Raw genomic sequence first — 27,310 nt, forward strand, 5'->3', positions numbered from 1 at the left:
CTGTCTCTGCTAAAAATACAAAAATTAGCATGGTGGCAGATGCCTGTAATCCCAGTTACTTAGGAGGCTGAGGCAAGAGAATCCCTTGAACCTGGGAGGCAGAGGTTGCAGTGAGCCGAGATCATGCTAGTGCACTTCAGCCTGGGCGACAGAGGGAGACTAAGTCTAAAAAAAAAAATTAGTCTTATTTAGTCATCAGAACTCTATATACTTTGATGCAGGCATGTAGATAAATATATGTATATGTTTGAGTGTACATATATATGCTCAGATGGATTTAGTTTTTATGGCCCCATTTGAAAAACTGATCTAGTGATGAATTTTTTTAAAAATGTGTATATCCTTTTAACAAGAAGAATTCCATTGTTTCTACCAGAAGAATATATTGGCAATATATTCTTGACTTGAGCCACTGGAAATTACTAACAGTATTCGGTAATTAGAACTGGACTTAGAAGTCGAAGAGCAGGTTCTAGATTAGAGCTAGTGGGGTTTTTTGAAATCGTGTAATTTGGCCCACTGATTAGAGATTAAGGAACTCAGAGCTGTAGAGATATGTTCCTAGTTCTACCCAACTTGTACTGGTGACTTTGGGAGAATCATTTCATGTTTCACTTATAAAACAGATAATTATTCCTGTCCTTATCCCTGTTGGTTCTCACCCAGGAACTGCCCCTGAAGGGAACATGTGGAAATGTCTGGGGGTGTTTTGTTTGTCCTAAGCCTTGGGAGCTCCTTGCCTTTGGGTCCAGGGGAAACCAAGGATGCCAGAAATCTTGCAATGTGAGGAACAGGTGCACAGGATGAAACATTGTCCTGCATAAACATCCAGAAATGCCCTCTGTAGAAATAGTGGCAGGACACAGTGAGGATCACCAGCAGCAATGCACATGAAAGCGACTCCACCTGCTGCACAAATAGGAGACACCGCCCTGGTCTTCCATCATCTGTTTGATAAACTTTTCCTCTTCTCAGAAGGCATTTTGAGATATTATTTATCCTTTTTATTAATATTGATATAATATGTATTGTACTCCTTTTTATGGGAGATTTGAATATTGTCTTATCTTTTTAAGGACAGTGTTGACTATTTTCTGTTAATATCGAATGATTTTTGTTTATTTTTGGCTGTGAGAAGAATATTTACAAAAGAATGTAAAGTATATTAAGCATATCAAATGCGATAAATGACACTTTAGATGGACAGCAGTTTACGAAACTGTTTCCAGCAGTGAGACCAGTTGTGAATGAGCCTTTTCCTGTTTCCTTGGGCCTCAACAGATCTTGTAAAGGAGTAGGAATGGATTGTACTGTTTCACTTTTCTGTCCTTCTCTCTCTGGCTAAGAATACGGAATGGTTTAGGGAGAAATATTTTCTTCTGTGGTAGTTAACAGAGTTTTTAAGATTCTGCAGAAATGAAATGGGACAGAGAAAAGGATTTGGCTACATTTCTATGTGATTTCATTAAGTTGTTGATGTGCTCTGCCTTTGGAAAGAGGTAATTTCAGGTCATTTTGATGAGTAACTTGGATGGAATATACATGTTATTCTAAATCTTTAAAAACATTCAGGAGTTTATTTCTTTCACTACTTCAAAGTTAGTGTTGCATCTAAACAATCTTTTCTGTTTTCAAAAATATTTTATGTGACATGTTTTGAGAATTTAACTGAAAACTATTTTTGAAATGGTCTATCATTGTGCATAATCCCAAATTATTGGAGAAATAATTGTGAGAAGAGGTGTTCAGTAAAGTGTTTTCTTCTTATGACATCTTACATTTATTTCTAAACAGAGACAAAGCACGGAGGACACAAGAATGGGAAGAAAGGAGGACTCTCGGGAACTTCATTCTTCACGTGGTTTATGGTGATTGCATTGCTGGGCGTCTGGACATCGGTAGCTGTCGTTTGGTTTGATCTTGTTGACTATGAGGAAGTTCTAGGTAAGAATTTTGATATCCTTATGTGAATTTGTAAGGGAGTAAGTGACATCTCTTAGGAGTCTTGAATATTTGTTATCATCTTTTTGTTACTGGTAATTTCTATAGCCTTTCAGTGGTTCTCAATAGAGTGCAGCTGAAAGGGGATATGAAGAGGGTTACCTTGGAGTACTGTCTTTTGAACTTCTTTAAACATGACCTGTAGGGTTTTGAAAAAAGGCTTTATATTTTATGTCTGTCACACAGGGAGAAGTTTTATCAAACAGTACTCATTCTCACTATTTGCAGTACTTTTTTATTTCTATTCAATTTTGTTACATTATAAATTTTAAAAATACTTGATCATGAGCCACTACATTTATTTAAGGACTTGCTAATGGATCATAACCACACAATATGCAAAACCCTTCCTTAGAGAGGGTTTTCGAAGTACGTTCTTCTGTGTCTCTGTTGGGATGGGGTATGTGTGCACACTTTTAGGTACTGGATGGGTGTGCTGAGATAGGCATATTCTGATATGATTGTGTGTATGTAGGTGTGATCTGTGTGCTGTTCTGAGGAAGTTGCTGTGGTCATTCTGATAGTGTCCTTTCTCCACCTTTTTCCTTTTCTCTCCTGTAATCACTGCAGTTTTTCACGATTTTTTACATTAATGATTCTATTATTTTGAGAGTCACATTCTCCTTATCTTCCCCAAAAGTCTTTTTTTAAACTGAAATAAAATTCAGTATTATATATATTCGAATCTGTACAATTCATTTTTTTCTTTTTTTTACTATATTCATCATTTTATATGCCCATTAGCATTATCTAATTCCAGATTATTTCTGTTACCTCCTTCCCCTAAATACCCAAACTCTTCCTCTTTCCCTCTCCTGGGAAACACTAATCTACTTTCTGTGTCTGTGGTTTTGTTTATTCTGGACATTTCATATAATAGAACCATACATTATATGGTCTTTTGTATCTGCCTTTTTGCACTTAGCATAATGTTTTTAAGGTTCAGTACTTCATTTTATGGCTACATAATATTCCATCATATGGACACACCACATTTTGCTTATCTGTTTATCAGTGATGGACATTTGAGTTGTTTCCACTTTTTGACTATTGTGAATAATGGTCCTCCTCTTTAGTAATCCAGTGAAAGATGTGGACCTGTCACTGGAAAAAATGCACACTTGTCTCTCTATACAATGTTGCATGGGTGATCTCCCCTTGCATTGGACCTCCTGTGCTTCTGCTTTACTTCTCAGATTATAGACATCTTTTTGGGGAGAAAGAGCAAACAAATTTTTGGCTGTAGGAATAACAAAATACGCTTATGTATAATCTGTCTTTCATTGAAGTTTTTCATTTTCATTACTTTAAAGAAAGAGTCTCTGGATAGATTGACAGACCAACTGAGGGAGAATTTTAGTTTAGAGACAAATTTCTGAGTAGATCTATGCTTTAACTGACTTACAGTGATACGTTGTATCTTAAAAGAGGACACTTTAAATATTTGTACTTTTAAGCACAAATAACAATTTTCATGTTTTTACATGCATGCAGCCAAAGCAAAGGACTTCCGTTATAACTTAACAGAGGTGCTTCAAGGTAGGCTATTGGAGTTGCATTTCAAGTCTATGTGTGTTAGTCTCTTAACGGCTCATCCTTTTTCTACTAATTTAGTTATTACTTACATCAGAATATAAGCGGTAGCACCAATTTCCCATTATGGGTTTGTCAGAGAGGATAGTATTTTCTGTCTTTTACTGTTTCTTGAGTTCTGTACTCTACATAGCCTTGATTAGTACTTTTTGTTTTCTTAGCAGTTGAAATAACATCCTTATCTCTTCCTTCATCATTATCATTTTAAATGTGTATGTGTTTGCTAACTCAGACTTCTGTATAGCAAGTTAACCATTTTGCTAAGTAGAGCAAGGGCTCTGGGGAGATAAAGATTGATCAGAGCTACTCTGAACCAAAATTTCTGCCTGCTCTTCTATAATTTTTTAATGTACTTTGTGTTAAAGAAATGGTAACAATGCTGCCAGCTGTTGTTTTTTTTAGTACTAATGCTGTATTTGAAAATGCTGTTTAAAAAATTGCTGTACATTAACATTATTATGTTTCTCCACAGTCATTGTCCAGTAATGAATTAGAATCATGTGGATTTTAGGATGCCTTTTTAGGGAGTTGAATGTATTTGACTTTTTGAAATGCTAAACAAAATAACAGTGTTCCTTACGATAAAGCACTAAAGCCTAAAAACATTTTCTATTCTTGAGGAGGAAAGGTTTTGGTAGTATTGTCTCCTCAGCATATCTGTTTTAAGCCCTTTTTTTCTTAGTATAAATGGCCTGTGCTAATTAAGTAGAATAATCCTAAGTTTTCCTTTATAATTTCTGAAGCCTCCAGTTTTATATGCTTTATTTCCAGAATGGTCTTTTATTTTTAAAGGTTAATTCATGATATTTCTGTTATAAATCATGATTGTAAAATATAAAATTAATGATTTTTTAATTTTTAGTACTTAGATTCTATGTTAATCTATTTACATTTAGTCTTTATTTGAGGCTTGGTTGTTTCTTTTGCTTCAGATATTGATAGTGTGATGAAATTTCATGCTTTAGAAACATTAAATTTCAAGTAATTTAGGAATGCATCAGTATTATTTCATATATGCTAAAAACTTTACCAGAAATATTTTTAGCAGTTTAATAAAAATTATTCTGGGGGCCAGGTGTGGTGGCTCAAGTCTGTAATCCCAGCACTTTGGGAGGCCGAGACAGGCGGATCACGAGGTCAGGAGATTGAGACCATCCTGGCTAACACGGTGAAACCCCATCTCTACTGAAAAATACAAAAAAACTAGCCGGGCGAGGTGGCGGGCGCCTGTAGTCCCAGCTACTCGAGAGGCTGAGGCAGGAGAATGGCATGAACCCGGGAGGCAGAGCTTGCAGTGAGCTGAGATCCGGCCACTGCACTCCAGCCTGGGCAACAGAGCGAGACTCCGTCTCAAAAAAAAAAAAAAAAAATTATTCTGGAGTAATTAGATCAGAATATGCTGTTCAGTCTTTAAAGAAAATGCTCTGTCAGTTTTATTTCATAGAATTTGCTAGCTGAACATTTCCTGACTCTCTTAACTGAATTGCTCACTATTTTTAGGTAAGATATTCATTTGACACTGCTTTGCAGGATTAAAAGAGCAAAGAATTGCATTAATTGGTAACATTTATGACTGAGTTGCAGGACTTCACTAAGTTGTAATACTGTATTAAATTTCTTTTCTTTTTTGTTCCATATCCATCATTTCTCCCCTGTTGTAGGAAAGCTAGGAATCTATGATGCTGATGGTGATGGAGATTTTGATGTGGATGATGCCAAAGTTTTATTAGGCAAGTACACATTTTATGTTTTTTGTTAATGGTGATAAAATGCTGGAAACAAATATTTTTGCTTTAATAATATCTATCTCAATAGTATATATCTTACAGAAGATTTTTCCCCCTTAAATCATATATTTCATTACTGTTAAAAGCTTAAATGGCTTATTTTTCTGCAGACTCTTTCATTTCAATTTACTTTTATCAGTGAATAAGTGTATATCTCTTACACATACATATTTTGATAAGTATAATAATTTCATGTGTGTTTTCAGATTTAAAGTACTTCTTATTCTAAACTTAGAATTTGAATAGCTAATATCCTAGTCAATTTTTAGATATGGTAATTATAGATATTCTTCATTAACATTAGACATTCACTTCCATTTCAAAATGTAAATTTCTACAGGCTTATGTAAATTAATTTTGAAATAAAACTGATAATAAACATCTTAAAATGTCCCATGCATATTTTAACGGTAGTGCTAAAATGTGAACTCCTGGTCTTTTGACCCAGTGTCTTTATTTTGGAAGTCTTGGACCCTTCTCTTTCATTATCAGAATTACCTGTCTTTATCAGAGATGTTTCTTGTAATAAATAACAATGTGGTGTTCCCTTATCTGTTTTAAAGTGCTGTCTTGCTGGAAAGAATGGTGTTAATTTTAACATGCAAATTTTGTATAATCTGGCCTGTTGAGACTTCCTTTGCTTTTGTATGTAGCATAATATATGTTAAAACTTTTTATATTAGAGTCCTTAGAAAAATAATGGATATGGCATGATACTATACACTAAGCTTATAAAATAATGACCCAAAGAAATTCTTCTTAATTATACTGTTTTGTGTATATTTTTTAGACATGAAAACACAGTAGGATGCCACATCTGTAACCAATGAAACTGCTTTTAGTAGATTAAATCCACCTCCTTATGAAATAGAGAAAGTTCTATGAATATAGAGTTTTAGTTGTGATTAAAGATAATAAACCTTCCTAATTTTGACCTGTTAGTTTTTTTTCTTTTTTTCCTGCCCATTGGGAATTAATGTTTGCTGCATAGAAACTTACTATGAAATTTATTTTCTTGTCTTAACTTTAATGAAATTTTCAATGTAGTCCTATCATTGTGTATCTAAATTTGAGTTTCTGTAAATATATTGAATCCTCAGATGACTATAATCCTGGGCATGTAAAAGAAACAAAATTATATAGAACTTATCAGAATGATGTTAATTTGCTAGCCTATAAATGGTTTATCACTTCATTATATTGCTTTAAATGACAAATTCTGAATAGCAAAGCTCTTTATTTTAAAGATAAAATAAAATATGGGCCAAGTTCCCTTATTTTTAGAAATAATGTTACTCTCATCTACTATATTTTATTGATTTTTATTTGTTTGTTTTTGCTTAAAACCAGCCATCTGGTCTGTCAGGAAATGTCAGCCATTAGAAATTAAAATGTGGTATTTCCTTGATAAAACACACTGATTTCTATAGCAAACTATTACCTTAATTTGATTTTTAGTGTATTTGAGATTTCAAAAGGTCATCCCCTTTAAGGTTTTTAACCTACCATTAAGAAGCTAATTAATTGTAACTTTGAATATTGCTGTTTGCAGGGATAGTGTAAGGAACTCATAAATTGTGCCATTTATAAGAATTATACACTTGGAGGTGGAACTAAATTTGGTGAATATCAAGGTTTATTTTGGTAACTTTACTAATAAATGCATAAAGACAGATCAGATAAAGCTACATAAATACTTTTTTACCCTTCCTATACTAGTTTGCAGTTGGCTTGTAGCTTCAGTACAGATGAAACAAACCAAAGGTGAAATGTTAGGCTTACTTATCACCTCTAATCTTATTTCTATAGCGTTTGAGTTCTCTGCAGGAAATGCAACCTTAACTTGAATTGAGTTTTATGACTAAAGTTCTTTTCTGGTTTGTAAGATTATTGTAGTTTAGTGGTGCCTCTGTTACTGGAAGGTTACTGCAAAGACAGCCTGGTGAAATTGTTGGGAGTACAGAGGCTTTAATGGGTTCTGTGTGGTCAGGTAGAGGTTATGGGGAGAGCACTACAGTGAGCATATACCCAAAATGAAGCCAGACTTCCAAGGTACATTCTCACTGGAGAGGCAGCTTAATGGTAAAGTTTAAGCTTTAAGGGTTTAGGTTTTAGATTAAGGCCCAGGAGATCCAAGGGGAGGGAGGAAGGTAGGAAATCAGAGATTAGAGGAGCTGTTGGCATCGCAGGTATAGTAATAATTGAGATATGTTAATCTTTCATAGACTGTGCATTTATTTAATAATTTTTTTTTCTAGATTCTTAAGTCTGCATATATCTAAATCTTATAAATTTGGGGAAATGTATACATTCACATGGTACATTTCACTGAATTTTAGGGTGTGGCTTTTCTTGTGAAATGGAATTAAACATATGTGAGTAAATCAAGACCACTAACCATCATTAATTTTATTATTTGATTATTTCTGGCCAAGGCCCATTTGATTCTTTGAAAGTGTACTAAGCCCACTTTTCTTCATTTACATAGCTTCTTATTTTTGTGGCCAAATTAACTAAAATGTAGGTATCTTTGTTTGTAGTTCAGATTATTGAAAACTACCTTGTTTGAAAATGTATTCTTTAAAAACTTATTTTCCAAATAAAATCAACAGGAAAATGACCCGAGGACTAAATGACGCGAGGACTAAATCCTTAGAGTGACACCACCTAAGGATCATGTGGTTGTCCTTTTGTCCTATGGCTGGCACCTAGCTGGCATCGTATCAGGTATGGCTGGAAAGCAAAAGGGAAGCCAGTCAGCACTTGCTACCTCCTGGAAAAACATTTGTAGACTGATAGATGCATGAGTGAGTTGATGGGAGGAGAAGACCAGACCTTGCCAAGCCAAAGACATTCCATTTGGTTGAGCCCTGTTCTTAGAGGTTCAGAAGGAGTCACATACCCAGAATATATATTTTTCTCTTTGGACTGGTACTTTTGTCGTGAGAACCAGAGGAAGGTTGCTTTGCTGGGTAAACAGTTTTGTTCAAATGCTTTTGCATATTTGTTGCATATGGTCACCTGTCATACTGAAGGATGGAAAAGTTTTATATTTTACATGTAATACTCGGAAGTACTTATAATATGTTGGCAAATGGAGAAAAATAACGATGTTTATACTAAATATGCAGCTATAATGTTTTAAGGCAGGAAGAAGAAACAGTGTTATTCCCACAGAGACTTAGTTGGGAATATAGATCTTTGTTCACAGCATTTGTCTACTGCTAAATTAAGTGAAAACATTCTAGGCTTGTCAGAAAGTAATTTAAATACCAACTGCGATTTGCGTTTTTTCTTACCAAAAACATGAAGAATGACATAATATAGTTCTTTTGAGTAAAGCAGAGAAAATTTACTGTAATCTTTAAAACTTTTAAATTAGTTGTCATCTTATCCTTTATCTGCCGATCTTGATTGCTGGTAGTTACACTACATGGAGAAATTGTGTGTTGCCAAAGACTTAAATGACCGAATTAGGTGGTTACAACCAGAAAAGCTCAGTGGTCATGGATGTTCACATTTCTTATAGCCAGAACACCCTACCCTATTATTCCTCCTCAGAATTATGGGCTTGGTATACAGCTTGGTAGTATTGTCAGATTCTGATACTTACTGGAGCTAAGAAACCTTTGCTACCCAGAGCCAATTCTTCACAGGAAAATAACAAATGATAAAAACAATATATACTTTGATTTATTTCTATCCTAAGGGCCTGTTTTGGGTCCAATACTTAAAAATGACAGTTGAAAGGGGTCTTAGCAATAGATGCTAATTTCACAGGCCTATGGGGAGAGGAGTTTGGAATGTTCCTGTTGCAAGTGACCAGCTAAGGCCTTGATCAAATTTCATATCGGTAGGCAAAGTGAATTATTATTAATAGCTGACTCTTGTCATTGGCCAGAATTACAGGACTGTGAGTTAATTGCCAGAGTTTTATAGAACTACCACATTTAATAGTGTTAAAATTTAAGTGTTAAAATTATCTGAGTTACATAATTTCAGTGTACTTATGCCCATCTGTGGATGCTATAAATAGTAATACTGCTAATTATATTAACTCCAGAATTTCCTAACTTAACTCCAGGTCTTAAGTGGGGTGCTGGTGTGGGGAGGGGAGAAGTTTGAGGAAATAAGCCTTTCTAGTTTGAATGAATGAATGAATGAATGTGTGTATAATCAACTCTCAATAAAATCTGGTTGGTAAATGAGCAAATCTGGAGGTTGTCAGAGTATATATCTTTTTTCTCTGATACTGCTTTTATTCACTCTTCCTTTTACAGTCAACTGATTTTCCATTACTGTGTATTGATTTTTGACTGATAAAATTTTGTCTTTCAATTCAACACTCTAATGAGAGAAAGGCAAACCTAGGTAGGGGCTGGTAGGAGTGGTGAGGATTGGTCAAATTGTGGCTTTCTTTTGACATTTGATTGAGAGTTGATTGTAAGGTGTGCATTGTAATGGACTTCTTTATTTTCCAAATACCATTTCTGTAAACCTCTCTGACCATGATGCACATCGCTTTTGAGATCGCCCTTCCTCCACTTCTTTTTTCCACCTAACTGCTCTCCTTATTTTCTCTCTCTCTTCCTTTATTCTTATGTAGGCCTGACCAAAGATGGCAGTAATGAAAATATTGATTCTCTTGAGGAAGTCCTTAATATTTTAGCAGAGGAAAGTTCAGATTGGTTTTATGGTTTCCTCTCATTTCTCTATGATATAATGACTCCCTTTGAAATGCTAGAAGAAGAAGAAGAAGAAAGCGAAACCGCAGATGGTGTTGATGGTACGTCACAGAATGAAGGGGTTCAGGGAAAGACTTGTGTCATACTGGATTTACATAACCAGTAGCTTTGATTCAGGGACTGAAGTCATTGGCAAATGAACACCCGAAGCAGCCTCCTTTTTCTTTTCTTTCCTTTGCTTACGCAGGGCTTAATGTGCAGTGGGGCGGTTGTGATCTTACCGTGCAAGTCAACCATGTGATCTTGCCCAGTACAGCTACTAGCTAGTCCCTTGCTCGCTCAGCTCCCCCAACTTCTATTGAAAAAAATGGTACTCCTCATTCTTGTAGTCAACTACAAAGTACACCGAAAATGATGTTCTTGGTGGTATAATTGGTTTCTGTATTGTTTTGTTTCAACTCATGTATTCACTGAACTAAATTTGGACACTTAACAGCAGATTGTGTTGTGCTTAACCCTTGATGCTTGTCTTTCTAACACGTTATTAATTAAGATGATTCTAATGGATTTCAGTATAAAAATATTTCTGGCATGATTTTTAAGTTAAATGCTTCTCTGTTCTTTAACATGACTGATGTGTAAAATGATGGTTCTTTACTAAGCTGATATTTTTTATTGTAATTTGTTTAGGTTTGTGTCAGATAGGTTCCTACAAATTTCTATGTAAAATTCTGTGTTAATGGTGCTTTTAAAATAATTTAAAAATAACCCCATGTTTTTGCCTTAGAGTAGGTTAACTTACTGTTTTCAGATAGTAGTAGCATGACATATTTCTGTCTCTGAAAGCAAAATTTATTTTCAATTTTATTTCCAAATATACATCCAGAGAAAGTAATTTGTATTTTTTTTTAAAGTAGGCATATTACACATGAGGGAATATGTGAATATGTATCTTAATGTTGTACATATTAAAATTATTCATCCTAAATAAGTCTTTTTCCATTTTTTCTTTCATTGACTTATTAATTGGATATTGATTTTGGCTTAGATATAATGTGATTTTTAGAATTATAAACTTATTGAAGTGGTAATTCCATTAGGGCGGTAAACTTTTCCCTTTAGAAAACCTTAAAAACATATTTGAATCAATTTCTTTAAAAATGAGTTTGCTTCAATAGTAACAAAGACAGTTGTATCAGCTATATACAAAATGCATTTCTTAAAATGAGATTTCATCAGTTTCCCCTCAAGTAAAGCTCTTCTAGGGATAAGGAAGATAAGGAAAGGGATGTTATTTTTTGAAGGAGTGATGTTCCATCCCAAATGTTTGCACTTCTTCACATTTTATTTAACTATAATTTCTACTTTTCAAATATTTCTTGTCTTCTATATCTAATTAAATTACTTTCAGTAAGTGTGTCATTCATCCATTTATTCTGAGGGGACTATGACAAATTTAAATTGTTAGAAATTACTCTTGTAGGCTGTCATAATAATAGTCTGAAAGTGGCAGCCTCAAGTCAGCATGGGACATCCATCCCCTCTGCCCACCATTTACCTGTGTCAGGGAAGACTGTCCAATTTGCTAATATTATTAAAAAGCAAACATTCTATAGCGACTTTTGGATGTGGATATATACACTGGACAAATAATCTCTTAAAGTTTAAATGGCTATTAAAGCTCTAGTTTGTCTTGCTCTCGCTAATGGGCAAATACGTTTTATTCTGTTAATGCTTCTGATAGTCAGTTAAAGCTTCTGTTTTCAAATATTCAAGGTCTTCAGTTAAGCTGTCACTTAGTAGCATGTTCTCCAGCAAATGAGTATCATTCAGTAATGTTCCTTCTGAAAATGTATTCAGTCTTTTTGTTTATTGTGTCTTCTGCTTTTATACTTGGGTCATATGAAATATCAGAGTTTATTAGGTTTAAATTCTAAAGGAATCTTCAGCCCCACTCAATGAAATTCACCTAGCCAAATTTCCAGGATATACTTTTTAAAGCAATCTTATTTGTTAACATGTCATTACTACTAACACTAGAAGATATTTGATTAATTGATAAGAATAATTAAATTTTGTGTTAAAAATATTTGAAATTATTAATTTTTCATCAGACTTTGTCATACTAATTCATATTTTATGTACAGAAATTAATTATGCTTTATTTTTGTAAGTGAAAAACAAGAATGTGGGATAAAAATTTGCTACTTATTTTGTACCACCTCTCATTAGTTCCTCTGAAAGCCTCTGATGAAAGTGACACCCAGGTAGCTGATGAACCCCTGACTTCTGTGACTTCCGTCAACATGTGCCTAAGGCTTGTATGTGTGTGTGAGATAAAATAAAAGTATTTGCAAAACTGTGCTATAAAGTATCTTGAAGCAGATCAAAATTACTTCACCTTAGTTTGATTTATTATGTATTGCTATAATTCTTAATTTTCTAAGGGTGTATTTTCTAACTTTCTGTTTCATAAATCTTCCTTGCTCATGTCTTTTAAACTTAAGAACTAAATTAAGGCAAAATCGTATCCCATTAATTTGAATATTTATATAGTTACGGAATTTTAAGTTATACTGTATTTACTTTACCTTTTCAGTTTTGAGCAACCAAAGAAACTCTGTGGAACAGGCTCCGTATTGAGATATAGTGTTGTCTCCTCAGAGTCACTGTTCTGCCTTCTCCGGATGCACTGACGTTTGTCTGATTGCAAAGGTGCTGGGTTCTCCGGAGTTTGGCACAAAAACAAGACAGCAGCACTCTTGGGATTCTTTTCAGCCCTTTAGCTTCCTTCAGCCTGCCTTGCTTTGGGGCATGAGTGGTGGGTATAAGTCAGTTGGGGAAGTGTCTTCTGGGTGCCAGTTTTACCCAGTCCTGAGGTCTGGCTGTCAGCCTGCTGCCCTGGGGATCCTACAGACACCTCAGTGCTGAGGACATATGGAATAGTGGGCTGTCCTGCTTTTTCATCTTGTCCTTGGTTCTTTCTTTTTAGAAATTACCTCCCTGTCTTATAGAACTGTATCCAGACATGAAGGAAGGACTATTTTCTGTTTGAATTGTTTTTATTTACAGTAAGATAGAACAGATTGTCTACCCTGATGTTTGTGACTTAGGAGCATTATCAAAAAATCAGATCTAGCATAGCCAGTTATTCTTAATTTGATCACCTGGCAGTTTACTTTTTGGGAATTGATGCTTTAAGACTCTTTCTACATAATTTGCTGGGCTAGCTCCTTAAGTCTATAAAACATATAAGAAATTTTCTGTGATTTGGCATGGAATCTTTGATCACAATGCATATTTGAAATACTTAAAGAAACTCAGTGACCCAGACTTTATTTTCATAAGTTAAATGATGGAACCAGTATGCAGAATTCACTGCCTTTGTTATTGGTTGAGATGACCCTGTAATACTTAGGAGTTAGATATCAAGTAGTTTGTGGACTCCTTGAATCTAGGAACCAGATCTTAGGTTTTATTTGAATTCCCCTTCAATGCTAAGCCCTGCATGTGATATTCATTAATATCATATGAATAATGTCATACGCTGGTGTGGATCCTGGTGGGTGAGGAGTTACTCATTGCATAATAAAATACTGAGTTGTGTTTTTTTTTTTTTTTAAAAAAAAGGGTTTAACTGGTAAAATTACTGGACATATTTTTTGCAATAGAAATGACATTTTGAGTTTCTATAACAAACTGACCTATGCTAACAAAAATCTTCAGGTGACCTTTCCAATCTCCAATTTGTATTTGAATCTGCATTTTACCTTTCTTCTCTGTCTCTGGTTGTAATCCCTTTCTGTTTATTTAGTCTTTCAGTTATGTTCTGATCCTCCATTCCCCACTTATTGCAGAGGGTTGGTGGGTTTGTAGCTGCTGCTGCTGCTGCTGCTGCTTCTTTTAATCTGTACTATATTATTATATCTGTTTAAAAATAAAAAAGAAATTGGTGTAGGGTCCTGACATGCGTTTTACCAAGAGTAGACATCCATTCTAGAGGAACAGTCTGCCTCACTAACAGGACAGTTACTCAGACATTTAGGGCCTCTTTTTGCTATGTGTAGTCAATGTTGAAATGATTGTGATGTTCCACTATGGGACAGAGGAAGGTGAGAAGGCTCAAAGTGACTTACAGGTCTCACCAGAAATGGTGGCAGTGGCTGAAATGACCTGAGTATGAAGCGATATCCAGACGAATTCTAGAGCTGACTGTCTGAAAGTCTGAAGTAGCTACTTGTGTGTCTGTAATGCAGCCAGTCTTCTAAAATTATGTCTATTGCATGTGGTGTAACCACAGATCTATCCATTGGCTTAATGGTTCAAACATTTTAATTTCATAGAGAACATTTGATTTTGAAAATGTGGAATAGTGGCCTGAGGCAGTTGCCAAAATAGCATAAATTTCCTTTAGGCAACTCTCTTATGTTCTAAGGGAAGAATGTAAGACCTTTTTTCTAATTTCTGTATAGGAATTCCCAAATAGTTGCCAGAGCTATTAACTATCATCACTTTAAATACTTACATCAAAATAAGCATAAAAGGATGAAAAGAAAGTAAATAGCATGGCAGTTACTTTTCAACATGTATTTTAAGCACATCCTAATGCTTCTTTGATTATTTCTTAAATTGAAATATATTCTATTAATTAAAAACAACTTTTGTCTGAATGGATTAAGAAATACCAAGATGTTTCCATTTTTGCTTGAATTGATAGAATTTTCTTCGTACTACTTGGAAACTATTTTTGAAGAGCCTTTGTGTTGTCATGAATTTTATTGATTAGTGGAATGTTCCTTTGTTTCTTTTTTTCCCCTAGACATTAGCTATGGTAGTAAAGGTAGAAAAGGAGAAAAGTAGGACATGCTTATGGCATTTTGGCACTGTAGGGAGAATCTATATCAACCATAGTTACAAATGATAAGAATTTAATTTTGTCAAGAATTAGGAAGAATAGAAAGGTAGGCCTTATGTACCTGCCTTGTGGTTTCCCCTTAAGTCCACTACCTAATGCCCACAAACTAATATATTTTTTCCCCTCTGCATGCTGTCACTAATCTTGGATTGCCAATGACCCCTTTCTCCATTACTGCATTTGCCATTGTTGCTGGGGAAAAAAAAAAAATCTGTCATAAAGTTACCTGTACTGAGCCTCCATTGGGGACATGCTACTCCGACAGTTTCCCTTGTTAGCAGTCATTCTAAACCTTTTCCACACCCTTCCTTCTTCCAGGGTCAGTTTATTCCTCTGTAGAGATGATTTTGCTTTCTGCTTTCCTAAGATAATCTAGTGTGGCTTCATTCCATTATTTTCTTCTCTCTTCCCTTTACAACATTACTGTCTCAGGATTTTTTTGAGCTATTGTTTCTTCTCTCATTCACTCCTCGTTTTTTCAGACATTGCTTCCCTCTGGTTTCCAAAGCCAGCCCTTTCCCTTGAGCCTATACCTCCTCCTGACCTCATCACCTCTCTCCTGTTATGAACTTAGCTTCTTTTTCTTACGTACATGCCTGCATTTCCTCGACTTTCAAAACAAAACCCGGATAAAATTCTTCAAACTCTTTTTTCCTTTTCTGTCCCCCTCAAAATCTAGGGAAATTCCATGTATGATCAGTTTTCTTCTAAGGAAATAAAGAAGGCTGATGTGAGCACCCTAGGTTTTTGGTCACCTTTCCTTCCACATATGTTTTCTCATCATTGTGGCATGACTGCCTTCTCTACTGCTTATAAAACTGTATTCTGAAGAACCTTAAAGGATGTTTAGTAATTAATATAGCAGAATAGTGTCCTCATCCTAAACCTTTGTTCATTCCTTCCTTCCTAAAACTGATCATTTCACTTTAAAAAAAACCATACATTTTCTTTTTAAAAAAAATTTCTTTTCATTTTATTTTAAATTCCGGGCTACAAATTTTTTTTTTATTTTTTTTTTAAGATGGAGTTTCCCTCTTGTTGCCCAGGCTGGAGTGCAATGGCACGGTCTCGGCTCACCACAGCCTCTGCCTCCTGAGTTCAAGCGATTCTCCTGCTTCAGCCTCCCTAGTAGCTGGGATTACAGGCGCCCGCCACCACGGCTAATTTTTGTATTTTTAGTAGAGATGGGGTTTCACCATGTTGGTCAGGCTGGTCTCGAACTCCTGGCCTCAGGTGATCCCCCTGCCTCGGCCTCCCAAAGTTTTGGGATTACAGGTGTAAGCCACTGCAGCCGGCAAAAAAAAAAAAAAAAAATTTTAATTTTTTTTTTTCTTGACTCTCTTTTTGTTTCATTATTACTTAGGGACTCCTTTATTAACTGTTTTTGGTGGTATGCTTTTTTCATGTCTATATGCTTTTCTTCAGAGACTGAATGTAATAATTTGTTAAATTATTAGCTTGGTCTTTGTTATGTCAAAAATATTGAAAAATTATTGGCTGTGTTTTTAAGTTCAGAAAAACATAAGATGATACTTTGGAGGTTTGTATTGTGCATTGCACTTTGTTCATTTGTTCATTTGTATCACCATAAAGATTTATACCCAAACCAAAAAAGTTTAAAATAAAGTACAGCACTGTTTATTTTTATATGTTTCACTAATCTAATGCTAATCTAATATTTTGGTTTATTCATGACAGAAGTTAACTCTAGTCTTTTCATCCATGTAGCTCTTTTTACCTAGATCGTAACAGCGGGGGTAGGGAGAGGGCAGTCCGGGTTTCCTCACTCTACTTTTTAATAGGAAAATCTGGATCTGCTGTGGGAGAACATGCAGGAGTCAGGAGGGGAACATAGTGGTACTAGAAATATATTTTAATGTTTTATGCTAATGTGTTTTACACATTGGATTCTACTCATATATTTAAAAGTGGGCTTTACAAGAATAGTTTTGGTATTTTATTCTGAAATAAACTTTAGTGGAGAGTGATTGGAAATAGTACTCAGTATTACTGGGTGATACACTGTTTTTCACAGCGTTTAGGAAAGAATCAAGTTTTATCTGTGAAAAATAATTGTTAAACACATGGGACTAAGTACTGGTTGTGGTTATCTATGTATTTCATGTAAGTGGACAAATATAACCATAGTCACTTGTTTCCACTTTTATGTTGTCAATGGTAAGAGATACTAATACATTTTTGAAGAATATTGATATTTCAACCAAAATAAATTACCATTCTCAAATGGATGACCTCAATCGATAGATACAAATTGCTATCAATAGTGAAAGGGGAGGTTTGAACAATATAATAGTACAAACATCTTATACTGAAAGTAGAAGTTTTGAGAAAGGTACAGAGTGGGTTTTACAATTTACAGCTGGAAAAATGTCAGATGGCTTTGGGGACGTTCTTGTGACCACACCTTAGACCTTCGTTCTTTAGTGACAGGCTATGCCACCCTTCCTGAGGAGATGAACACTAAACATTGCACCTCCAACCCTAATGTGCCTAAGAAATGTATTGGCAACTTGGATTGGAACTTTACAAAGTTTGCCAGTACGTAGCATAAACCAGCCTTTATGTGATTGAGAGAGAGAATTGGGAAGATCAGTTCATTGGGATGCTAAGTACAGCCTGGTTCGAATAAGAGTTAGAGGTATATTGTTAGAGACTCAAAAATAAATCCGTTATCAGAACTTTTATTTGCCAAGAGAGGAAACAGAAAGTTATTGCAAAGTTTTCAGAGTGAAAAATGTAATATGTATGTATATAATACTGTCATTCTTACTTGCTCGTATAATTGTTTAAGACAATTCGAACTGATGGAAGAGCAGTGATTGTTCAAACAGTAAAGATGAACTCTTATCAAAATATGCTATCCTTTTTTGGATGGCAAATGTGATTGAGTAGTGAAGTAAGGTCCTTGGTCCTTCACTCTGGTACTTTTAATTGATCATCTGTGTCCCAAGCGAAAGTCTACCACTGAGTAGAAAATGCCATTTCCAGAGGCAATTAAGGATTTCTATCGCCAACAATTCTTAAAGATCTAAGCCAAATTGTGAAGTTGATTAAATCATAGGCCAATTATAATGCATTTACCTGTTAAAGACAGTGAAAGGAAGGCTTTAAAGTGACAAATAAGAGAGATATTGGAGTGTTTTTTAATGATGAATTTAAGTAACTTAACATGATTTATAGTGGCATTGATTTTACCTTTTTAATAGACACTTATTTTTGAATTCCATTAAATTTTCTGTTTATAACCCATTTTCATCTTGTAAATATCAACAGAAGGACCCAATGGGGTAGCCAAGAGAAAAACTAAGGCTAAAGGTATTTTCATTTTTTCAAATTAGCCTTGAGTGAATCAAGTTTAATGTTTGAAAATGCATGACATTTTCTGGGAATGTAACATTCTTGCTACTAATGCTAAACATTATTGCTTTTGGGTCTTGCTTGGGTGCGCACCTTAGCTTATAAGTAGTTTTATCAAGATTTCATCAAATAATTTTCTGCTTCAAGCCTATAATTTTAAGTCATTATCTTTTCATGTTATCAAAGCTTTGTAACAGTCTTTAAATTAAGAATGTATATATTATACAAATATCATGTTATATTTATGATGTATATATTAAATTTACATGTACACATCTTACCTTGTTCCCTAAAACCTTTCTTACTTTGATTTCTTTGAATTACTTTTGGGAAAAAAAGATGAAGTCTTCAGTAATTGATTTTATTTCTCCAAAAGCTCTCATGACACTCTGTCTTAGAGCACAGTAAAAGCTAGTGTGATTCAAATGTGTAGTTTTCAGTAAAATGAAAACTTACATGTATAATGTAGAACCCTGCATTACATTGACATAGAATTTGCTGTGTTGGATATTTTAATTCATTAAAAATTATTGACCGGGCACGGTAGCTCACGCCTGTAATCCCAGCATTTTGGGAAGCTGAGGTGGGTGGATCGTGAGATCAGGCATTTGAGACCAGACTGACCAATATGGTGAAACCGTGTCTCAACTGAAAATACAAATATTAGCTGGGTGGCAGGCACCTGTAATCCCAGCTGCTCAGGAGGCTAAGGCAGGAGAATCACTTAAACCTGGGAGGTGGAGGTTGCAGTGAGCTGAGATTCTGCCATTGCACTCCACCCTGGGCAACAGAGTGAGACTCTGTCTCAAAATACTACTAATAATAAATAAGTTATTATACCTGTCAGCCGTTTGTAGACTAGCAGCTCAATGTTACGGCCTGACTTTATATGCCAGTGGTTACTCTTGTTCATATGTTAGTAGTCATATTCTTTGTGGATAAAGGCATGGGGGATGTGCATGTTTTTCTTTATAAGCCTGTGATAATCTTGTGATCATTTCAAGGGCTTGGCGTATTGTTTGTAGTTTGTTTTTTGGTGAAATATGAACAGATGAGACATAGTATGTGATTCACAGGGTTCTGTGATTTATATTTTAAGATCAGGAACTTTTAATGATTTAACCTATCTCTCCTGAATAATTTCTGGAGACGAAAACAATTTTTACCATCTTATTTTTATAGAAATAGTGATGAAACAAAGGGACAATAAAATATTTTACTTCTTGATCTGGAGAAGCAAATTAAACATTAAAGACTGAATATTTTTAAAAGCAGTTTGCAGAATAAGACACGATAGCATTGCACATGCATTTTACTCTTTTGCAATGCTGGTATCTATGTTACTATTCTACTGAAGTAGAATGAAGACTCAGCATGATCCTGAATGAATTCTGTTCTGTATTCTTAAAAGACTTTAATAAGGTTTTTTAGGAAGAACTGAAGAATCTCCTGGTTGATCACCAGGAAATTCAACTAATGGAGAAACCCTATGTGATGTTTTTGTTCGTTAATCCAGGTTTTATTAGACAGCCTAGAAAGATATAGTACTTTTAGTGAGCACTGCAAATCTAATGCTCATTTTGAATACCGTTTGTGCTATGTAAGTTTTACGTGATTTTGATGGGCAAAAACATCTTTCACATTTTATTATATTAAATAACTATTTCATCTTCTTTGTGCTTAAATGTGGCATTGTTTCTGCTTAAATGTGGCATTGTAAACACCTTACCTTATGATTTCCTCATGAGAGTACAAACAGATGAAATTCAGAGCTTTTGCTAACTGCTTTATTACCATGTAAAGCAAGTTGAAAGCAATACCTTCCATGAGATTTGGAATTAGCTGTGTATTTCATTTAATTGCTTTCGCAACCCTGTGAACTAGAAGACATGTGTTAGCTTGAGTGGCTCTACATGAATTAACAGGGAAACATACTTAAAGGAATACTGATTTCATGATGAACATAAGCAGAAAGGGAATTCTAATTTTTCCTTTTAAATACTATAGATATGTAGTGTTTTTTAAATTTTTAAAATTTGTTTCTAAAATTTTAAATCATTTTGCAATTTTAAAATGATTTAAAAATTTCATACACATGACAATTTTTTGCCTAGTTAACTAAGAAAATTAAATTATATTTAGTGTTATTTACATATATTAATCTTCAAAGAAGCACGTGTATTTTAAGGACATATGTTTTTGTTTGAGCTAAACATTTTAAATTATCTTTGTATATATTCTTACAAATTACGAAAACTTTGTTCTTATGTTGCCAGTGTTCCTTTAATTATGTTATTATAGTTATGAAGTGTGAGTTAATAGTTTGTGTAAAGTACTGCTTTCATGGTGCAGTTTTATAATATTGCATGTTAATGTTTTAAGATAAGTCATACTATATTTCAAGATGGAAAATATGACAAGCTTCTAGCATTTTTTAATAGTTGATATTTTATAGAGGTTTGCATCTATTTTTAGCCACCATAAAGACTAGTGAATTAAAGTAACTTTCTGAATGTGCATTTCCTGTGTGTGGAGAAAAAGAGAATACCTTTTCACTAACTTCCTGTTCTGTGATTAAGAGATCTTGTCAATAAACATTTTTTCCTTTAATTGGAAAATCTGAAAGTTAAAGAACTCACTAAAGAAGAGCTCAAGAAGGAGAAAGGGAAACCTGAGTCAAGGAAGGAAAGTAAGAATGAAGAGAGAAAAAAGGGGAAGAAAGAAAAAGAGGATGACCGAAAGGAAAAGAAAATTGCTGATGCAGACCTATCCAGGAAGGAGTCTCCTAAGGGTAAAAAGGACAGAGAAAAAGAGAAAGTGGACCTAGAAAAAAGTGCCAAAACCAAGGAAAATAGGAAAAAATCAACAAATATAAAGGATGTTTCTAGTAAAATGGCATCCAGAGACAAAGATGACAGAAAGGAAAGTAGAAGTTCTACCAGATATGCACACTTAACAAAGGGAAGTACCCAGAAAAGAAACTACTAAAGCTCTGGCATCCTCATCTCAGAACATGGTCATGTTCCAGATTGCAATTTGTTACAAAATGGAAAATTGCAATTTGTTACAAAATGGAAAATGTAATATTGCTCTGATTGGTGAAGGTGTGTAAATTAGCCATTGAATGTATTATTGGTGCTCAGCAAGTGAATTATCTGAAATTTAAATATACCGTCTCATGCTTCTAAATGTAAAAACATTTTTAAAATATGTTATAGAATACGATGTAATAACTTCTATTTATTGATCATGTATTCCTACAAATGTATATGTATCATGAATTTTTATGGATTAATGTATTAAATAAATACTTTCATTGATGTTAAATAAGAATATTAAGATATTAAATGTTATTTCTATGCAGAAAAAAAAAGCCTGATAACTTCTTCAAGTGTGCTAAATACTCAGGGAGATAGGATTTGCCCTTTGTTTTCTTCCCTCCTTACCCTTCCTGCTTCCCTGTTTCTCATGGGCACTTCCCCAGGCTCATGTGTCACTGGCTTCCCTGAGTTCCTCCCCTCCAGGCCTCCCACAGCCTTTCAGGGGCCATTCTTCAGGCTTTTCATGGGTTCTCCTTCCCCTTTTCCCTCTTCTCTCCCCTCTTCTAGTCTCCCTCCCGGAGTCTTTTACTCTCTCCTTTCCTTCACTCCTCACCTCACCCCTGCCCCTCACTCCTGCATGCTTCTCACTCCTGACCTCCTTACAACAACCCCACCATTCTCCCATCATCTAGCACATAGTGCTTACCGTGTGCCACATACACTGCTCCGAGAACTCTGGCCATAGCTACAAATAAAGAGGAGAATTGTATTTAGAAGAACAATTTCAGAACACTTTTATTTATGATACCTTTATAGTCTTAGAATAACTGTAGAAAGGTTTTAATTATTTCAGATTAGGATGTACTTTCATTTTATATCACACTGTTTTTCTATTATTTTGGTTGAATGGCATACGTTTTTCATATTTGATTGTGTCGTTATTGTTTACCATTTCTAAGGAATTGCAAATGTAATCTCTAAATAGAGATCAGAATTTAGCACCTCAGAAAACTTTTAATAAAAGTGAAGTTTTAGTCAGAAATATAATTCTACAAATGGTTTGTACTATTCTGTGCCTCAAATATTAAATATCTAATTGTGACTACTGTGAGATGCAGTTAGTTGATAATGATAAAATCTTTGTGGTAGCATTTTTGATTCTGTTATTGTTAGCCTTATTAACAACAGAATCAAAAATGCTACCACAAATATTTTATTTTCAAATAGGGTTTTTAATAACAAAATAAAAAATGCTACTACCATATTTTTTAAAACATATTTATTTACTTTTCTTTGAAGATCTTAAAAATAGAGATTTTTGGCCTAGTTAAAGATATTTCAACTCAGAAATGAGGACATTTAAGTGTAAATATTTCTAAATGTATTGTACACCTTTTTCTTATGTTAATGCCTTTTACTATTTAAAGTCAAATACTTTACGACATTTAGTTGACAGAAATTTCAACTTAATAGAATTATGCAACAGAGATGAAATCCTGGAGGATAACATCTCTAATATAATCCTGTTTTATTGCTTAAAAACTAACACAACTTGGAGTTTTATGTTTTGATTTGTCAGGATTCATCTTAGCTCACTTCCCAAATCTTCACTGTGCTGGTTTCTGGCTGGCTTATTCTATTTGGAGATGCTACCACTTGGTAACCAAGATGGCCCTCAGCAGGCTCTAGACTAGTCTTTCTAATTTACCAACCCCAATGCAGATGGCTCTGGGAGAGAGAGTTCCAGTTGGCCTGCTTAGGCCTGGTGAACATCTGGGACCATTTTTGTAGTTGAAGATGGCGATTCTTCCCAGGCGCACACCTGTGCACAAAGCTTTGGAGTGGGAGTTGAGTGGGTCCCACTCAAAATTCATCAAACATAGGGCTTCTGGGACAAGAAAGTGAGACTTTGAGAACTGGACAGAACAAGAAGCAGAACATGTCCCCCAGGCATATGAAAGTTAAACGATTCTCAAACCATATCCCCGTGTTAGATCTTTTCTCATGTGATAAGTGGAATGCTTTTTTTAAAAACTTATGTACAAAATATTAAGTGCTGTCTTCTCTAAAGATTTTTTTTGTTCTCCCTTGAAGAAGGGCAAACAATTATAAGTGAACTTGTTGAGAGCATTCTAGTAATTTTTACCTTAGTTTTTAAGCTCAATGTCTATGGGGCAGAAAGTACATAAATACTAAATTCTAAACAAATGAGTGAAAATATTTTGGAACAACCTAATCATCATAAGCACATAAAAATTGTCTATTGCTATTTAGTACAGTACTTTGAAATGTTTTGGCTATATCATTGATTTTTTCCTTTGACTGTTAGCTCAAGAATTGAAACCCCTCAGCTAAAACATTTAAAGATCCTTTAAAAGCACTTGTAGACTAGAACTTGATTTATTTTTTCCCTTCTCTCTTCTTTTCCCCTTTCCTTCTCTTTTCTTTTTGTAAATGTTTCAACTAACTTTTATTGAAGTTGAAGTCACACTTTATCCAACTGCCTTAACACTTAAGCTTCAAGTAAAAACAAGCTTTCAGTCATGATTAGTGGGTTAAAGTCATGCATTGCACTCTTCAGTTTTACACTTTTTATTCAGTAGGTTATTTTTGTATTGTTTACTTCATATTGTTTTCTAAGTATAATTAAAACCAGAAAGGTTACCTTTTTAAATAAGCCAGCTACAACAGGGACAAGAAATTCACAATACTAAGTAGTTGGGAGTCAGAAGCTGTTTTTGGGAAGACCTGAAAGGGGATAATTACTAAAAATGTAAGTTTATTTTGCCTTATCCCTGACAACATTTGATTTAAATTATATTATGACATGATACTTACAAATCTTTTAAATGACATTGTTGGCATAGTTTTCGTAAACTTTGTAAGAAAAAGACATTTCACATTTTAGTAGTACAATCATTGTTAAGATAGTCAATTTTGTGAAAATATTTGAGTGCCAATGAATTTTTCCAAGGATGATCTTATATCTTCTATATATTGTAATATTTAGATACTTCCTTTTGAAGCACTTATATCATCATTGAATTTTTGGTCATTTGTTGTGTCATCTAGTTTCTGTTTCATTTTCTAATGGCTTCATATGTGAATGAATTTTAGTTATTCCTAACATCATTGGTGTCACCATTTTGAATTTTTTTAAAAAACAAGATTTTCAATTTTACTTTATAGGTAATTTGCATTGTATATAGATGATCCTCTCAAAATTTCACAATGAGACACTGATGAAGAAATTGATACAAATCAGTCAGCATGAACACTCTAATTAATCCAGAGGACTACTTGAGTTAATTCTGTAGGTAGTTGCTTTATTGAGAATATTTTATATTATGACCTATTCAGCTATTCAAGTTTGTAACGTCAGAGCTCCTCATAATAATACTTGGATAATAAAGATTCCCCATAGATTGAAAAAGAAAAGGAATAAACAAGTGTTATTTTTAATTTGAAATGTTTTAAGTTAACTGTAATGTTATTGTCCATGAAATGGGTCTGGTGACTTAGGCTCTATCTCTTCACATTGATTTCTTTCTCCTGTGTCCTCAATTGTTCCTTCTTCTGTTAATGCCCACTGGTAATAATTCTCAAAATTGATTGCTCAGATTCCATTGTAAAATGCATCTTGGAAATGGTTGTTTTCCTTATTTGTAAACTGAAGACCATGGCTGTTCCTCAAGGTGGTTCTCAGAAGCAGTCAATGTTGCATATGTGTCAACAGCCAGCACATTGTTGGGCATTCTGTTTCCCTTTTTCATTGGTAGAATAATAATAGTAATAGTCAACCAAGATGTGTCAGTCAGGGTTTAAAAACTTGGAAGCACTGAAACTGTGATTCCTGTTCCTACTTTTGTCAACAGATTGCAAAACAAATATTTAAGTCTTTTATCCTTTGTAATGAATGTGTCTTTGTGAAATGAGTATACTGCAGCCTGATTTATTCTACTGAGATCATTGAGGGAGCGAATGCAAATAATTATAAATGTTACACATGACTGAAGCTATAAGAATGCTTAGTTTTTAAAAGAATATTGTGACAACATGAAAATGCAAGATATAAAGGCTAGACAAAAAGTTACAAAATAAACTATAGCCTTAAGTATATGGTACAATCGAGAAGCCTAATAACCAGCCTAATTGTGAAAAACTTATGTTTGTTTTGTATTCAGATCACATTTTTCCATAGACGTGATTTTATGGTCTTCAGAGATTATTTTTTACTGTGGTCCACAAAAATTGATTTAATTCTAATATCCAGTTCTGCAAGTCTCATTGTAACTATGTTTCTATGGAAAGTACATCTATCATTCTGCCTTGGGATATTAGGAATATATTTAGTTTTACTTCTGAATGTTCTCCAGAATTTCTTGGGTTACATCCATGGTATTAAATTCATACAGATACCTTACATGGACAAAAATCATGGATTGACTGACATAATTGTAAAGCCCAGGAGTAGTTTTGGCTTTTTTCTTTTGTTATGCTGGATCTAAGTGCTCAAACAATGTTCTCAACCTTCACCTGTCTATGTACCCTCAAGAATGTTGGCTTTCTTCTCAGGCAGTCTCGTGTGCTCATCTTCAACCCTACTCCTTATGGGGTGGGAGATAAGAAAGCTGTGATTGGTGACACCCTGGGATATGTGAGTGCCCACTTTTAAAGTGTTGGGTAAAGAAGAATTGGATTCCCCTAAGGAAGTTAGTGTGTTTTTGCCAAAAGGAGGAGGAATTGGTGCACTGAAAGCAGGCAGATGATGGAGTTTGTTTCCCCTTTTTCTACCCATCCCATTCCTACTTCTCACCCTGCCCAAATACAGAGAGGTGAATGGGATGGGCCAAAATAGGTATTTCAGAATAAGAAGCTATGGAGCTAAACGTTGGGTACTCATGGGCATAAAGATGGAAACAAGAGACACTAGAACTTCTAGAGAGGGGGAGAGGGAGGGAGACAAGGGTTGAAAAACTAACAATTGGGTGCTATGCTCATTACCTGAGTGACGGAATCATTCACATTCTAAATTTCAAAGTCACACAATATACCCATGCAACAAACTTACATGTGCTCCTTGAATCTAAATAGAAATTGAAATTATGTTTAAAAATAAAAATAAAAAAACTAGGGAGAAGAGAGAGATCTCATTCCAAACAATTATTGGTCAACAATAGTTTTAGACCATTGAAAGAATATAAGAGAATGTTGACCTGGTAATAAATATTGCCATTTAGATGTCAGGTAATGAAGTTTATTTTGCTGTTAAGCTCTCTCCATTTTGCCCTATTCTGTTTAAAAGGAAAGTTTTTGTGTTTAGGAAACTAAAGGATGGGTGATATGTAGCAGACCCATAAGGTTATTTTCATGAAAACCTAGTTTGGGCTAATCTGAAAGATTTTCTCAGTAACAGTGTTTTGTCTCTTATCCTTCCTTCTCCTTTTGCCTAAGAATATAATTGTGTAAGCTAGATGTTTATTCCTTGGCTATCATTTTTACATAGGAATCAATTTCTGCAAGAGCTGTGTAAGCCCTACAAAGCAGAAGGTCATCCATTTCTTTCTTCTTTGTTCTCATGTAATGTCTCATTTGATTTCACTTTATGTATCTATTTTTTGCTCCATGTTATGTCAGGTATGCATACATCATCGAGGTCTGCCTCTTGTTTCCATCTTCTTTGCCTATGTATCACTTCTCTTGTATCCTACTAGAGGAAGATGATCTATGCTTAAAGCTCTTATTGTTTTTGATAATTATATAACACCAACATGCTGTGTCTGTAATTCCCATTTATTGACTCAACTAATATTTTTTAGTATCTACAGCACGCCGGGGAATGGGCAAGGCATGGGGGATACAAGAGATTGAGGTGGCTGCAATCCCTGCAGTGAAATGCTACGAAATAAG

The 27,310-nt window shown here is 34.5% G+C and overlaps 1 protein-coding gene across 5 annotated transcripts in view; it reads left to right on the top strand.

Moving 5' to 3' along the window:
• Positions 1-27,310, top strand: part of ASPH (aspartate beta-hydroxylase) — a 195,036-nt gene that overhangs the window by 4,177 nt on the left and 163,549 nt on the right. Inside the window, exons 2-6 of one of the 5 annotated variants that reach the window (XM_011931943.1) lie at positions 1,795-1,944; positions 3,496-3,540; positions 5,256-5,324; positions 18,276-18,317; positions 20,986-21,526. In XM_011931943.1, the coding sequence (XP_011787333.1) occupies positions 1,795-1,944; positions 3,496-3,540; positions 5,256-5,324; positions 18,276-18,317; positions 20,986-21,347 (668 nt within the window). In that variant the 3' untranslated portion in view covers positions 21,348-21,526. Of the gene's footprint in view, positions 1-1,794; positions 1,945-3,495; positions 3,541-5,255; positions 5,325-9,987; positions 11,055-18,275; positions 18,318-20,985; positions 21,819-27,310 lie in introns of those variants that run through there. The other 4 variants (XM_011931945.1, XM_011931944.1, XM_011931941.1 and 1 more) reach the window with 4 other exon arrangements.

The sequence above is a fragment of the Colobus angolensis genome, unplaced genomic scaffold, assembly GCF_000951035.1.
Source record: "Colobus angolensis palliatus isolate OR3802 unplaced genomic scaffold, Cang.pa_1.0 Scaffold92, whole genome shotgun sequence".
Lineage (NCBI taxonomy): Eukaryota > Metazoa > Chordata > Mammalia > Primates > Cercopithecidae > Colobus > Colobus angolensis.